This window comes from Populus alba, chromosome 19, assembly GCF_005239225.2.
Source record: "Populus alba chromosome 19, ASM523922v2, whole genome shotgun sequence".
Lineage (NCBI taxonomy): Eukaryota > Viridiplantae > Streptophyta > Magnoliopsida > Malpighiales > Salicaceae > Populus > Populus alba.
Genome location: NC_133302.1, coordinates 17,434,711 through 17,450,209, shown reverse-complemented (window position 1 = coordinate 17,450,209; position 15,499 = coordinate 17,434,711). Strand labels below are relative to the sequence as shown.

Here is a 15,499-nt window from a genome sequence, read left to right as displayed (position 1 = left end):
TTTATTAGGTCTGATAATAATATAACAAATATAACAAAGCAAACCAATAGCACATAAATATAGTTAAAGTTACGTTATTCCTTTAGAGTGCTTTAAATTAAAAAAATTAGATATAAAAATGAAAAGGGGAAGAAAATGTGTTCACAGCGAGGTAAAGTATCATAACAAATATGTGTGATAAAAATTAATTAGTATTTTTGTTTAGAATACTTTAAGGATAATTTAATTTTTTATATAAAAAATATTAAAAAAATTAATTAGTATTTAGGTTTAGAATACTTGAAAAGTAGTTTAAATATTTTTTTATAACAAATAAAAAACAATTATAAAAATTATTAATTAAAATTTATTTTTAGAAAACTTCAAGGATAATTTAATTTGTTTTTATAAAAAAATAGAAAAAATATTATAAAACAATTATTTAGGATATTTCGAATGCAGTTTAAATTTTTATTTTATATATGAAAAACATTAATTAGTATTTCTGTTGAACTGGAAAATATGGAAATTATGGAAAATATTATCTTTTCAGTGGAAAATATGGAAATTATTGGTGAACTGGAAATTCCAAGTGTCTCACGTCATTACAGAGGATAAAATATTTTGTATAAAAAAATACAATTAAATTTTACAGAGTATGTATCTAAGTAGTTAATTTCAACTTAATTAGAGAAGAGATGTAATAATCAATGATATTAAAAACAATTCCAATATATCATGTTTTCCTGCCTATAAATACCTCTCCATGGAAGAGCCTAATCTAGTACCATAGCAAACCATATCCTACGTCTCTTGAAAAACACACCATGACGACGTCCTTACTAAACAAACCATTCTTCTCCTTCTCTCTGGTCCCATCTCTTCCTCTATTGAAAACTTGACAAGCCTATTTAAGTTCTATCTTTGGGGTAACAAATTCTTTGGTTCCATTCCTCAGGAAATTGGATTGCTAGAGTCTCTCAATCAACTTGATTTGTCAAGTAATGTTTTAACTGGTAGAATCCCTTCTTCTATTGGAAAATTAAGAAATTTATCTTTCCTTAATCTTTACAAGAACCAACTCTCTGGTTCCATTCCTCAGAAAATTGGATTACTAGAGTTTCTCGATACACTTAGTTTGTCAAGCAATGTTTTAACCGGTAGAAAGAGCAACAAACTTGTGGTTTTGATTGCACTCCCTCTTTTAGGAAGCTTGCTTTTAGTGTTTGTTGTGATTGGAGCTTTATACATTCTCTACAAAAGAGCTAGGAAGAGAAACGCTGAGCCAGAAAATGAACAAGATCGAAACATATTCACGATATTGGGCCATGATGGGAAGAAGTTGTATGAGAATATCGTTGAAGCTACAGAGGAATTCAACTCCAACTACTGCATTGGCGAAGGAGGATATGGAACTGTTTACAAAGCAGTGATGCCAACAGAACAGGTGGTTGCTGTGAAGAAACTTCACCGATCACAAACAGAAAAGTTGTCCAATTTTAAAGCTTTTGAAAAGGAAGTTTGTGTGTTGGCAAATATTCGACATCGAAATATTGTGAAATTATATGGATTTTGGTCACATGCAAAGCATTCTTTTTTGGTTTACGAGTTCATTGAAAGAGGAAGCTTGAGAAAGATTATAACCAGTGAGGAACAAGCAATTGAGTTCGATTGGATGAGAAGGCTAAACGTTGTGAAAGGGGTGGGTGGAGCTTTATCCTATCTACACCATTCTTGCTCTCCTCCGATCATTCATCGAGACATTACCAGCAATAATATCCTTCTGGACTTGGAATATGAAGCACACGTCTCCGACTTTGGCACAGCTAGAATGTTGATGCCTGACTCATCCAATTGGACCTCATTTGCAGGTACTTTTGGATATACTGCTCTAGGTGCGTAGCTTTTTTTCAACATTAAGTTACTAATGTGTAATAGTGAAGATAATATATAGTGTTTTTTTAGCTTTTATTAAAAAGTATTTTCTCTCAACTATTTGATAAAAAAACCATGCATAATCATGTTTTTTTGGCAGAGCTAGCTTACACAATGAAGGTGACTGAAAAATGCGATGTCTATAGCTTCGGAGTGGTAACAATGGAGGTGATGATAGGAAGGCACCCAGGTGATCCCATTTCAGCACTTTTATCACCAGGATCTTCGTCATCATCGTCGATACCACCAATTGCTCAACAAGCACCATTAAAGGATGTGTTAGACCACCGTATCTCGCTTCCTAAAAAAGGAGCAGCAGAGGGCGTTGTCCACATGATGAAAATTGCACTTGCATGCTTGCATGCCAATCCTCAATCTCGGCCTTCAATGGAAAAAATTTCTTTCGAGCTTACAACTAAGTGGCCTCCACTGCCTAAGGCATTTTGCACAATAAGTTTGGGAGATCTCTTCTCATAGTGTATAGCTAGCTAGTTATTTGTAATATGAATTTTATCATCAAACTTTTTTTCTTTCAAATTATGTTGGCACTGTTTTATGCCCAAAGACCAGTCTACCAACCAATGAATTTCCAACTTGATGTTGAATTTTCTAATGAAATGAATTTCCATCATTTCATTAGAAAATTCAAACCCAAAAAACAGTCTATTGGTTGGTGAAACTTACATTGTGGAATCTTGTAGATAAAATTGCCCTAATTCCCAATACAAGGAAACATAGACTATCGATAGAGGATACCATTCAACCATGATGAGCAGGATTGAAGCTTCAATAATACCATTCAATGTTTTTTTTTTTTTAAAAAGTACATTGAATAAAAGTAGAAAAATAAATAAAATCCATGCTTGATCACTTTTTTGGGGCTAAATCTGACGACCACCTCCTACGTATTTCTTAAGACTTGTGGGCATACCACGTCGCATTCCAGATTATTCAAATGCTTATGTTGGATGAAATGTTTCTCCAAGTCCTCCTATGTATTTCAGCCTTTTGTTTTTCGAAAGTATTTGCGTCCGGGTTAACTTTTTCAATGCTAAGCACAATAAAAGAAACAGTTCAAATTTATTGGCAAAAAACGAGACAGGAAACATGTAAAAAGCCAGCACCTAGCATTGCATTAGCATATCACATACAGATCTTACAAGCTCAGGACTCGAGTACAATTTTGTATCCAAAATTTTTACTTGATTCAATTTCCTAGAGCCCTAAATGTCTGAGTACACGTCACGTAATTAAATATGATAATTCAAGTTGAAAAAAACGGTATATTCGTATATTGACGAGTGTAGCTTTTGAAGTCCTTTTGAGAAAGGTTGATAGCTAATAGTACAAAAACAAATCAATTAAAAAATAAATACTATACTCCAACATGGAAGACAAGAAGAGTATATAATTATATTGAAAAAGAAAATGTGAGAAAATAATTTTTCAATCTAGAAAAGAAATATAATTAAGACTTTTTATTAAGTATGAAAACAAAATTTAATAAAAAGGAACAAATTATGGTTTCTCTAAAAGCAAAGCCACTTAACAAAAACTGAATACATTGATTAATCTACCACATAGCCAAAGGATACTGCGATAAAATTTCACACCAGCATTATTTAAATCTGTGGAGAAGTAATCTACCATTTGTACGGTTCTACAATTAAGTAGAAACTCAAATTTTCTCCCCTGTGAATCACCCCAGCACACTTAACCTCATGATTCAAGAGGTACTTGCCGTCTCATTTCCTTTTGGCATATTTAGAGAGATTTAACTCTACTTACCTTTCACACAGCAATTTAGAAACTGAAAGCAATGCATATGGGGGGGGGGGAAGACAAGCCAAAGTACATATAACAAGAAACAAAAGCGTTTAATTCTCAAATCATTGTCATGAATAATGCCAACAAGGACTCATCAATAAAGTGCAAAATTAAACAACATTATTCATATCAACTTTGTTCATGGTTTTCCTCAGCAACCTGAAAGAAGAAATCAGAAAGCTGTTACCAGAAAGTTGATTCTTCTTCACTTCTCTTCAGTGTTTGCTTTCTCGAAAAAGGTCTTTTTAATCCAATCAAATGGCTGGAAAAGAAACAATTAAAACTTTAAGGTTTCATGTTCATAAATTGAGGAAAAGAGACACTATGGACAAAACATAGCTTGCAAAAACATTTTCTTTTCGTTGGAGTAGAGAACGCGCATTTGCTTATGAAATTGAAGTACCACCTGTTGAGATATTTAACTTAGCCTACACATGATCAACAATAATGTTTGATAAACAATTTCTCAGGTTTACAAGACCAAATGTTGAGTTTGAATTCTTATGTGCATGAGATAACCAGAACCAGGTTGACAACGCATCTCTCACATCTGCCATATCATCGGAGTACCTGCATCCAGAAATCACGGAGGTCTGCAGACATGCAGCTCCATCAGACGATTGTATGTACGATTATAGTAACCGTTTGGCTTTGGTTCCTTATGAATATGTTGGGGTGGCTACAACTCAGTGCATAGAGACAGATGTGCAACAAACAAGATGTTTTTTCAAGAAATATGGGCTGGACCAGCAAACCGGTTGCATTAGCGAAGATTTGACAATGATGGGCCAAGATGAAATCCAGAAGCCATCCAATATGGGCCAGATATCAAGTGTTATCCCAAGCAGTGGGCCATCTTTTGCCAACTTTATTTCTTCCATTGCAGATCCAATCGAACTGTGTGATTTGAATTTACAGAACAGGAGATCCCAACGCAATAAGGCAAGAAAGTTGTCTCGTAAATCTTCATCCTTCAAAAGAAGAAAATCGCGCAAAATGGAAAATCGAAGCTCTAAACAAGCTGAGATGGGAATCACTGAGTATTCAGTATCCGATAATGGAATCATGAATAGAAATGCTATTATTCGATCTGGAAGGGACCTAGCTAGAGAGGATGATGCAAGCAGTGTGCAAGTTCTTTTTTCCTCATCAACTAACAAACAAACACCTGAGACTGTGCATCCTGACCCCAGGGATGAAGCGAACTCTTGCTGGGTGGTGGGAAAAGCAATATTGCAAAGTCATGAGGACAGCCATCTCATGACACAGACACTACAAGGTTTTATTGAAAAAGAGCAGGAGGAGTGGATTAGAAGGAAGAAATAGTGAGCTCACTATTCAGTTCTTGTCCAAGGTATGGTTATTATTCCTTTTGATGAGTAGTATTATTATTTGGAATTCATGTGGTATAGGAGGTAGAGACAAGAAAAGTTGTGCGAGGTCTCTTGTTAGAAAATTTAATCTAGATATTTTGGGTATTCTGGAGACAAAACTTGAAAAATATTGATGATTGCACTATCAACTCAATCTGGGGTAGACATTCTAGGGACTGGTTTGCAGTGCCTTCTCTAGGCCTTTCCGGGGGTATTCTCTGCATATGGAATACAACATCTTTCTGTGTTTCTAATTGTTCAGTGGCTATGAATGGTCGTATTCTAAATATTGAAGGGGTACTGTCTCGGTACAATTTGGAATGTATGGTCTCTTTGGTTTACGCCCCAAATGATGGTTTATTAAAGAAGGAGGTCTGGGATTATCTTGTGTCTTTTACAAACAGCATTAGCAAACCATGGTGTCTTGCAGGGGACTTTAATGAAACTCTCTCCCCTTCAGATAGGAAAGGTAGCTCTAAAATCTCATCCTCCATGCTAAGTTTCAAGATGTGTGTTGACAGTTGTGGTCTGATTGAACTCCCCTTAAATGGAAAGAAGTTTACGTGGTCTAGAGGAAATGCTGCAAGTCGTATTGATAGAATGTTTGTGACGGGCGATTGGCTGCAACATCTTCCATCATCTACTCTGTATGGACTCCCGAAGAATTTTTTCAGATCACAGACCATTACATATGCTGGTAGACTCTACAAACTGGGGACCAAAGCCTGTTCGGATGATGAATTGTTGGTGGCTAAACTCTGAATTTGTGAAGATGGTTCAGCTCTACTGGAATACAGCCTCAAATTCAAGCTCTGGCAAACGAAGTATGGCTGTAGCCTTAAAGTTATTAAAAGATAGATGCAAGAATTGGAGCAGAGATGTTGTGGGCAACACTTCTAGCAAGATCTCATCTCTAGAAATTGAAGCAGACATCCTAGATTCTCAAAGAGAGAGTAGAGACTTATCAGCTGATGAATTACGCCGAAGCAACATAATCTCTGCCAATCTTAGAACGTTATACAGAATGCAAGAGTCTGCATGGCATCAAAAGTCAAGAGTGCAGTGGTGCAAACTTGGAGATAGGAACACCCGCTTCTTCCATTTATCTGCTACAACACGCCAGAAAAAGAATCAAATCTTTTCTCTGGATGTTGACGGAGCCACTTTGACGAAACCCGGTGATGTGAAGATGGCTGTATTCAATTTCTTCAGCAAGTTGTACTCTTTTACAGATAGACCAAGAGCCTCCTGCAATAATCTGAATTTCCTAAAGCTTCAGCCCTCGTCCTCGACTGCTTTAGAACTGCCATTCTCTGCTGATGAGGTCAAAACTGCTGTGTGGGATTGTGAAGGAAACAAAGCACCAGGTCCCGATGGTATCAACTTCTTCTTCATCAAGAAATCTTGGAACATCATTGGCGGGGACATTGTTCAAATGGTGGATGAATTTTACCGGACTAATATTCTTCCTCCAGGCATCAACAGCTCTTTTGTCACACTTATCCCAAAGGTAAAAGGAGCCAATAAGCTGCAGGATTTTAGGCCTATCAGCTTGGTAGGCAGCCTCTACAAAATTATCTCAAAACTGCTAGCATCCAGAGTGAAACGAGTTCTGCCTGAAGTCATCAGTGACCACCAAAATGCTTTCATAAAAGGAAGGCAAATTCTGGATAGTGTGTTGATCGCCAACGAGGCAATTAACTTCATGAAGAAGGAAAAGGGCAAAGGATATCTCTTTAAACTAGATTTCCACAAAGCATTTGATTCAGTGTTATGGGACTATGTGAATGAAGTCATGGCCAGTATGGGTTTTGGAAGTCGATGGCGAGGCTGGATTATGCAATGTATATCAACAGCCAAGATGTCTGTGCTGGTAAACGGCTCCCCCACAAAGGAATTCAGTTTAGAAAAAGGGCTTCGTCAAGGAGACCCTCTTTCTCCTTTTCTCTTCAACATTGCGGTGCAGGGGTTGAGCTGCATGCTACAACGAGGGTGTGATCTGGGGCTGATTGAGGGAGTGAGCATCGGGCAGGCTGGTTTTCATTTATCTCATCTACAGTTTGCAGACGACACACTCATTTTTAGTTCAGCCTCCTTAGAAAGCATGCAGAATGTTAAGCGCATACTATTGTGCTTTGAGCTCATGTCAGGCTTGAAAGTTAACTTCTCCAAAAGCAGTATCTTTGGTGTGGGTATAGAAGATCACGTGTGTGATTACACTGCACAGACACTAAGATGTAAGCAAGGGCACCTCCCTTTCAAATATCTTGGCCTCCCCATTGGTGCAAATTTCTGCAGACTTCTGATGTGGAATCCTATCATTCAAAATATCAGCTCTAGGTTGGTTGCATGGAAAGGGAAGCTCTTATCGATAGGGGGAAGGTTATGCTTAATTAAATCAGTTCTTAGCAACTTGCCAATTTACTTTCTCTCTCTGTTCCCTATGCCTGTGGCGGTATCAACAGCAATTGAAAAGAAGTTTAGATGCTTTTTGTGGTCCGGAAAAGAGGAAGGCAAGTCTATATGCAATGTTGGCTGGCCAACTGTGTCGATGCCAAAGAGTGCTGGTGGACTTGGCATTGGATCTCTGCAAAACAAAAATAAAGCTCTACTATTCAAATGGCTATGGAGGTATGGCTCTGAGGAGTCGAGCATGTGGAAGGATGTGATTACAAGCATTTACAATCCTAAATACCACAGTCTTATACCGCAGGATCATATCACAGGTGCTGGAAGCACATGGTCTCGGCTTGTTAATTACTGTGGCAAAGATTCTAGATTGCGGAATATTGTGACTAATAACACTGTGATGCTAGTTGGCAATGGAAAATGGATTAAGTTTTGGCTTGATGACTGGACAGGCAATGGCAGATTGGCAGAGAAGTTCCCTACTCTATTTCAGTTGTCCAATGATAAAGACGCCAGCCTAGAAAAGATGGGAATGTGGGATGGTCATGCATGGTGCTGGGTTTTCTCCTGGATCAGAGATTTGAGAGGCCGGAATACTGGACTTCTTACTCAAATGTACGCTATTCTGTCAAGAATGCAACTGGACAAAGAAGCAGAGGATCGGCTTGTCTGGAAAGCCAATAACACAGGAAGATACTCGGTTAAATCTCTATGTGGGCTTTTATCTCCTAGTTCTCCATTGAACACTGTCTTCTCCTTTAAGGGGATTTGGAGAGGTCTCGTCCCACCTAAAGTAGAGGTTTTTTGCTGGATGGCCATCATCAACAAAATCAACACCCGCAGCATGTTAGTTAAAAGAGGCATACTGGATATCTCAGCTGCAATCTGTCCGATCTGCTTGGCTGAGGAAGAAATGGTCGACCACCTTTTTATTCATTGCTACAAGCACTGGCTCATTTGGTCTAAAATCATCAATTGGTGGGGCTTAGCTTGGTGTTGTCCAAGGAACTTGGCAAATCTCTTCTCTCAGTGGGACTATTTGGTTTATGGCAAATTTCAGAAAAAAGTATGGGTGATGTTGTTCTTTTCTGCGACATGGTCTATGTGGCTTCTTCGTAATGATGTAATATTTAAGCAGAAGATCCCAGATTATGATACTTTGTTCTTCCTTATTGTTACTCGGCTTTGCTTATGGTTAAAGGCTATTGAACCGGATTTTCCCTACTCCTCCTCAGATTTGCTTCGATCTGCTGAAGGTCTGGTTCGGTGGACTAATTCTCAAAAGTTGAGGATTGGTATTATGTGGTCTCCCCCTATGACGAATAGATTCAAATGGAATGTTGATGGATCCTCTATCGGAAAACCTGGCCCCTCCGGAATAGGTGGTGTTTTGCGGAATCATCATGGAATACTTTTAGGTATTTTTTCTATGCCGATTGGGATCTTAGACTCTAATGTAGCTGAGCTGAGAGCAGTAGTCAAAGCTATCGAATTGTCAGCCTCTAACTGCTTCTTACATTATAAACATATTATTATCGAATCTGATTCTGCCAATGTCATTAGCTGGATGAATAATTCTTATAATAGGCCTTGGATTCATCATAAACTCTTCTCTTCAGCTCAGAGGCTAGCTTCATGTTTTGATTCAATCACCTACTCTCATTCTTACCGGGAAAGCAATCACATGGCAGATCATCTCGCTAAAACAAGGAGTGCACAGAAATATCTGATTTTGTGGCTTGGCTATGACCCTCATAGATAATTTATCGGTACTTTGTTTAATCCAATGCAGATTATGTTGATTGGGGCATTCTTTTGGCTCCTATGCAGGAACCAGATGGTGGAAGGTTTTTATTTGAGTTTGTAGGGTTTATGTTAAATAGGTTTGCTAGCTATTTCAGCAAACTTTTTCTCTGTGTAATGATTGCATTGCACAATTTTGCATTACTTAATAATAACAGCTTCTTTCAAAAAAAAAACACTAACTAATCAAACGCAACCAGAATGAACAAAAAGAAAAACATGGCTCTACTACTCCATATTTACATTTTGTTTCATTATGGTCCATATCATTTTAATCCTATTGGGAACAGTTTGGAAATGAAAATTCAATTTATTTATTTATTTATTAAAAATTTATTTTTTATATATTTTTAATCATTTTAATACGTTAATCTTAAAATAATTTTTAAAAAAATAAAAATATATATATATAATTAATTAATTAACATTTCCATTTAGCATATTTCAAAGGTAGTTTAAATGCGTAAAAAAATTAATGAAAATTTTTATTTAAAATACTAGAAGGATAGTTTAAATATTTTTTTTATAAAAATAAAAAACAAATTATAAAAAAATAGTCTTGTATTTCCACTAGATTCAAGTCGCTTAAATCTTGTAATACTGTCAAATTTTAAAAACTTAAATATTTTTTTTATTTTTAATATTTTTTTTTAAAAAATTAATATTTACCCGCTGTAAAACACATAACACTATACTAGTAACCAATCAAGGACATACGCAATGCCTATTCTTTTAGAGAAGATTTGATAGGCCACTTCGAAGAGCTGCACCCTCTCCCCTCCCCTTGCTCGAATAAGTAACTGCTCTACATGGCACCACACATTCCCATTAGATACTTTCCATGCGAGCTGTTTTTGTATGATTTAGCTCCAAATCTGTTTTTTGGGGCTAAATCTGACGACCACCTCCTATGTATTTCTTAGGACTTCTAGGAGAGAGGCATGAGGAGAAGGAAAAATCAAAAGAATCTCTCTACATGGTTTGCAAACGTACTGTCAATGGTTATGACTGGGGCTTTACAGAAGATCCTTATGAGAATGTCATACGGGAGTTGCTGATATGTGACATGCCATGGAATTGAAATCTCAGGCTTTACTAATCACATTGACAATGCAAGCGATAATTTTTCACCATGATAAAATAGAACTTGAATATCTATTAGCTACAGATTTACTGAGACATGTAAATCCAGTGCTGGTCATGAGCTGTATTTATGAGATTTTTTAAATTTTAATCAAAAGATTTAACTCTGTCCCTATGGTAGTCTAACCTCTGTGTGTGTTTTTGCTTTCAAGTACATAAGTGCACATTCAAGTCAGATTAGTACACAGACTTTACTTTACAATGTCTGGATTCACAAACTTGTGTATTAACATCTGATTCAAGATTGGAATCTAAATTGATAGCTATGGGCTGCGTGTTCTGTATTTTATAACCTGCTCACTTCTTTTAGGTGAAGACTCAAGAATCTGTTACCTACTGCATATGGAGTGAATATTTGATGCGGAAAATTTCATTTTCATTGGAAATTTATTGAATTGTGGTCATGTACATTTTTTTTCTGATGCAGCAAGATTGCAGGATTGACTAGGTAATTGTTATCTTTTTTTAGGCATACACGTCCAGGTTCCTTAAAAACTTATGTGTATGAAGGCGTACGAGATTCATCTCTTTCAAATACATTTGTAGTAGATATTGGTCAACGCTGACATTGTATTGACAACATATGATGTGCTTAAAGAGGACCTCTCGCATGACTCTGAGAGGCATGAAGGCGATAGGCACATCCTGAGATTCCAGAAGAGCTTCTTACAAACTCTGTAGTTGTTGTTTTTTGATAAAGTGACCTTTACTTTTTCTCAATATTTGCTGCTTGTGTTTTAGAATGGGGTGAATTTGCAAAAATGTTTTAGAGCTTAGATTATATCTTTCTACAAAATTTTTATCTGTAGCTTGCAGTTGTGGTTGAAGTTTAGTTGTTAAACATGTCTTACAAACGGTATTTTGCATCGACGTCTGCTATGGTATTGCTAGATTGAATTCGTTTTTTAATAGTCTATTGGCTCACCTTTTCAGCAATTGAAAAACACTTTTACCAGATGCAACATGAAACCTGTGTGAGTTATGCTCGAGAAGTTATTGGAAGTTTTAAAGATGATGTTGTCAAAAGAAAGGTCCCAGGTTGTTAATGGTCATCCTGCATCTTCATCTTGAAATCACTTAGAAGCACATATATAGTATTAATAATATCATATCTATAATATCTTCATCCAGATTGTGTATCATCTGATGCCTCAACAGATCCTTTGATCACCCATGCAGAAGCTGCGAAGCTACTCAACTCGCTCTTGAAGCTTCGCCAAGCTTGCTGCCACCCGCAAGTAGGAAGTTCTGGGCTTCGCTCCCTGCAACAATCCCCCATGACTATGGAGGAAATATTGATGGTGGTTTAAATACTAAAAAGAGTTCATCAAATTTCCAACAATTTTTAGTGGTTGTTTTTTTTCCTTCATTTTTTTTATTCATAGAGACCTTCTATAGGTTCTTGTAGGTAAGATGAAGAGAGAGGGGGAGGAAGCTTTGAGGAAGTTAGTTGTTGCTTTAAATGCCCTTGCGGGGATAGCAATACTTGAGCAAAACTTTCCTCAAGCAGTATCATTGTACAAAGAAGCGCTGGCGCTATCTCAAGAACACCGTGAAGATTTCCGCCTGGATCCGTTATTGAATATTCACATCCATCACAACCTTGCTGATATACTTGCATTGTGTTGAATAAACTCAATCCAGAAGCTCCCAGATGGTCAAGGAAGGCAACCACCAGCTGCCACCGACCAGCCGCCAGCCGCCTTCACACCTGCTGCCGCCAGCCGCCTTCACACTTGAAGGTTGAATTTTCGTATTTTGATTTGTGTATAAATAGAGTGCCCAGCTTATGTTATATGTGTGGAGAGAATAGAGAGAAACACTAGAAAAAGAAAGAGAGAGAGAGAGGGCGTGTTTAAGCTTTTGTGAATTATTTGTAAGCTTCGGATTTTGTGTAATAAAACAGTGTGTTTTATCCCCTCTGAGTGTTTCAAAGCCACCACCAATGGCTCCTCCCACCAACAATTGGTATCAGAGCCCCGTTCGCCGGAAAACAGAAGAGTTTTGGGGTATATCCGAATTTTCAAAGTTGTCCAAAACAAGTTTTGATCATTCCACAGTGTAGAGCTCATCAATACGAACTCACTGTCGCAAGAATCAGCCTGATCGGAGCTGGAGGTAGCCCACACGCGCCGCCTGAAGATTCTGCACTGTTATCCCACGCGCTCCAGAGGTTGAAGACGAGTGCAGCCCACGAGCGCCATATTCGAGCCGCGCCGCGCCGCACCGTTCCAGCCGAGCCTCAAGCTGATCCAGCCGAGCCGTACACGAGCCAAGCCGAGACGTCAAGCCACCGTACATCGCGCCGAGCCGAGCCGCCAGCGCGCCGAGAGAATATTCCCCAGAATATTCCCCGAATATTCCACAGAATATTCCCGGTTCAACCCAGCGAACCACCCGCCGTACAGAATTGGTGTTTTGACCGGTTCACCCATTTTCTGATCCGATTTCTTCAAAGTAAGACCGGTTCCCTACTATTTGGACCATTCCAGATCGATCTACAGTGTCCGTTTGGCCAAATTCGGCTCCTAAAGAGGTGATATAGTCATTCCAAGAGCAAAATGACTACAGAAGGTACACATACACTCATCCCGAAGCTGACCAAAGACAACTATGATAGTTGGTGCATCAGATTGAAGGCATTTCTTGGGTCACAAGAGTGTTTGGATATTGTACAAACTGGTTATGATGAACCAGAGTCCAAAGAAAGAGAAGATGCTTTACAAGAGGCTCAGAAGCAAGCCTTGAAAGTCAACAGAAAGAAGGACAACAAAGCCAAGACCATCATCTACCAAGGTCTTGATGAAGATACGTTCGAGATCATAGCTTTCGCTGAAACATCACATGATATATGGGAGGCTCTCCAACAGAAATACAAAGGTGCTGACAGAATCAAGAAGATTCGTCTTCAATCTTTACGAGGAGAATTTGAGTTATTGCAAATGAAGTCCTCGGAGTTTATTTCTGATTATCACACAAGGATTATGGTGATAATCAACCAGATGAGGAGAAATGGAGAAGCCATCATCGATTCTCGAATCACTGAAAAAATTTTGAGATCCCTAGATCCAAAATTCGATTTTGTTGTTGTCGCAATTGAAGAGTCCAAAGATGTGGACAAGTTGACGGTTGATGAGCTTATGAGTTCCTTGCAAGCTCATGAGCAGAAGATCGTAAAGCGAAATGGAGATAAGGCAATTGAGCATGCCTTACAAGCAAAGCTGTCTCTCAAAGACATATATGAGCAAGGGGAGACTTCAACAAGTGGTGGATATACCACTCAAGCAGGAAGTCAACAATCCAGAGGAGGATTTCAGAGATTCCAAGGAAGAGGTTCTTGGAATACAAGCTTTAGAGGAAGAGGTGGCAGAAACACCACCAGAGGAGGCCGAGGACAACAAGCATTCACTCCCAGAGGAAGAGGAGGCGGTTACAATAACCGTGACAAGAGGAACATCCAATGTTATAGTTGCAATCAATTTGGGCACTATAGCACTGAATGCAGAAGGAAAGCTCCGTTAGAGATACGTGAGCATGCCAACTTTGCAGCAAAAGAGGACACAGGAGCAGCTGCATTGCTTGTCCAACAAGGACTTGGTGAAAAACAGGAGGACATATGATATCTAGATACTGGAGCCAGCAATCACATGTGCGGCTACCGAGAGTTATTTAGTAATCTAGATGAGACCAAGCAAGGTCTAGTTACTTTTGGAGATACCACAAAGGTTCCATTCAAAGATAAAGGCAACATCCCAGTCAAGTTGAAGAATGGCGATTCCAGCTACATCGCCGATTTGTATTATGTCCCAGCCATAAAGCAGAACCTGATCAGCCTAGGTCAACTTTTGGAGAGAGGCTATACTTTTTACTTGGAGAATTGTCATCTGGCAATTAGAGACAACAATTGGAGATTAATGGCCTACGTGAAAATGTCCAAGAATAGGATGTTTCCTTTGAACATCCAGTATGATGCAGCAAGGTGTTTGAGTGCCATCACCAACAGTGAAGAATGGCTTTGGCACCTGAGGCTTGGACATCTGAATTTCACGAGTTTGAAGATGCTATCAAGCAAGAAGATGGTCAAAGGTTTGCCTCACATTGATCATCCAGAAGAAGTCTGTGAGAGTTGTGTCCTCAGCAAACATCACAGATCCAGTTTTGCTAAAGAAGTCAACTGGAGAGCAAAGAGGCCACTGGAGTTAGTACACATAGATGTGTGTGGCCCAATTATGCCTATGTCGACTGGACAAAATAGGTACTTCCTCACTTTTACTGATGATTTTAGTAGAAAAACGTGGATATACTTTCTGAAGAGGAAGTCAGAAGTATTCAATTGTTTTAAAGATTTTAAAGCAATTGTGGAGAAGCAAACTGGTTATACGATCAGAACAGTGAGATCTGATCAAGGAGGAGAATATACAGCAAATGACTTTGAAGCCTTCTGTACACAACAAGGCATCATACATCAAACAACACCAGCCTATACACCACAGCTGAACGGTGTAGCAGAAAGGAAGAATCGCACGATTCTTGACATGGCAAGAAGTCTGCTCAAAGCAAAGAAGTTGCCCAAGCAATACTGGGCTGAAGCTGTATCATGTGCAGTGTATCTGTTGAATCGTTGCCCAACCAGAAGTTTGCAAGGCGTCATTCCAGAAGAAGCATGGAGTGGTCACAAACCAAGTGTTACTCATCTACGAGTCTTTGGTTGTGTGGCATATGCAAAGATCCCAGATGCAAGAAGGAGAAAACTCGATGATAAGAGCGAGAAATGCATCTTTGTGGGATATGGTGAAAGAAGGATGGGATACAGGCTGTATAATCCCATCACGAAGAAGGTGATTACGAGTAGAGATGTTATCTTTGAAGAAGATAAATCTTGGGAATGGAATGGTGATCAAGAAGCAGTCAAATGGATCAATCTTGATTTGATCCTTGAAGGTGAAGAAGTACCAACAGTACTTGTCGAAGAACCGATTGTACCTGCAGAAGAACCGGTTGTGCCAGCAGCTGAACCACAAAGTCCAATG

General features: G+C 38.5%; 1 protein-coding gene and 1 long non-coding RNA gene across 2 annotated transcripts; both read left to right on the top strand.

The window, feature by feature from the left end:
- Positions 1–806: 806 nt before the first annotated feature.
- On the top strand, positions 807–2,465 carry LOC140955071 (MDIS1-interacting receptor like kinase 2-like). The gene is made up of 3 exons (XM_073406606.1): positions 807–851; positions 938–1,874; positions 2,015–2,465. The coding sequence occupies exons 1-3, from the start codon at positions 807–809 to the stop codon at positions 2,389–2,391; spliced, it is 1,359 nt and encodes a 452-aa protein (XP_073262707.1). The 3' UTR covers positions 2,392–2,465.
- Positions 2,466–11,380: 8,915 nt separating this feature from the next.
- On the top strand, positions 11,381–12,086 carry LOC140955009 (uncharacterized). The gene is made up of 3 exons (XR_012168737.1): positions 11,381–11,507; positions 11,601–11,770; positions 11,868–12,086. It is a non-coding gene; the product is annotated as an uncharacterized lncRNA (long non-coding RNA).
- Positions 12,087–15,499: the final 3,413 nt, after the last annotated feature.

Coding starts and splice junctions, on each gene's coding strand:
- LOC140955071 (XM_073406606.1), top strand. CDS start 807: ATGACGACGTCCTTACTAAACAAACCATTCTTCTCCTTCTCTCTG. Junction 852..937: donor CATTCTTCTCCTTCTCTCTG/GTCCCATCTCTT, acceptor TCCATTCCTCAG/GAAATTGGATTGCTAGAGTC. Junction 1,875..2,014: donor TTTTGGATATACTGCTCTAG/GTGCGTAGCTTT, acceptor TTTTTTTGGCAG/AGCTAGCTTACACAATGAAG.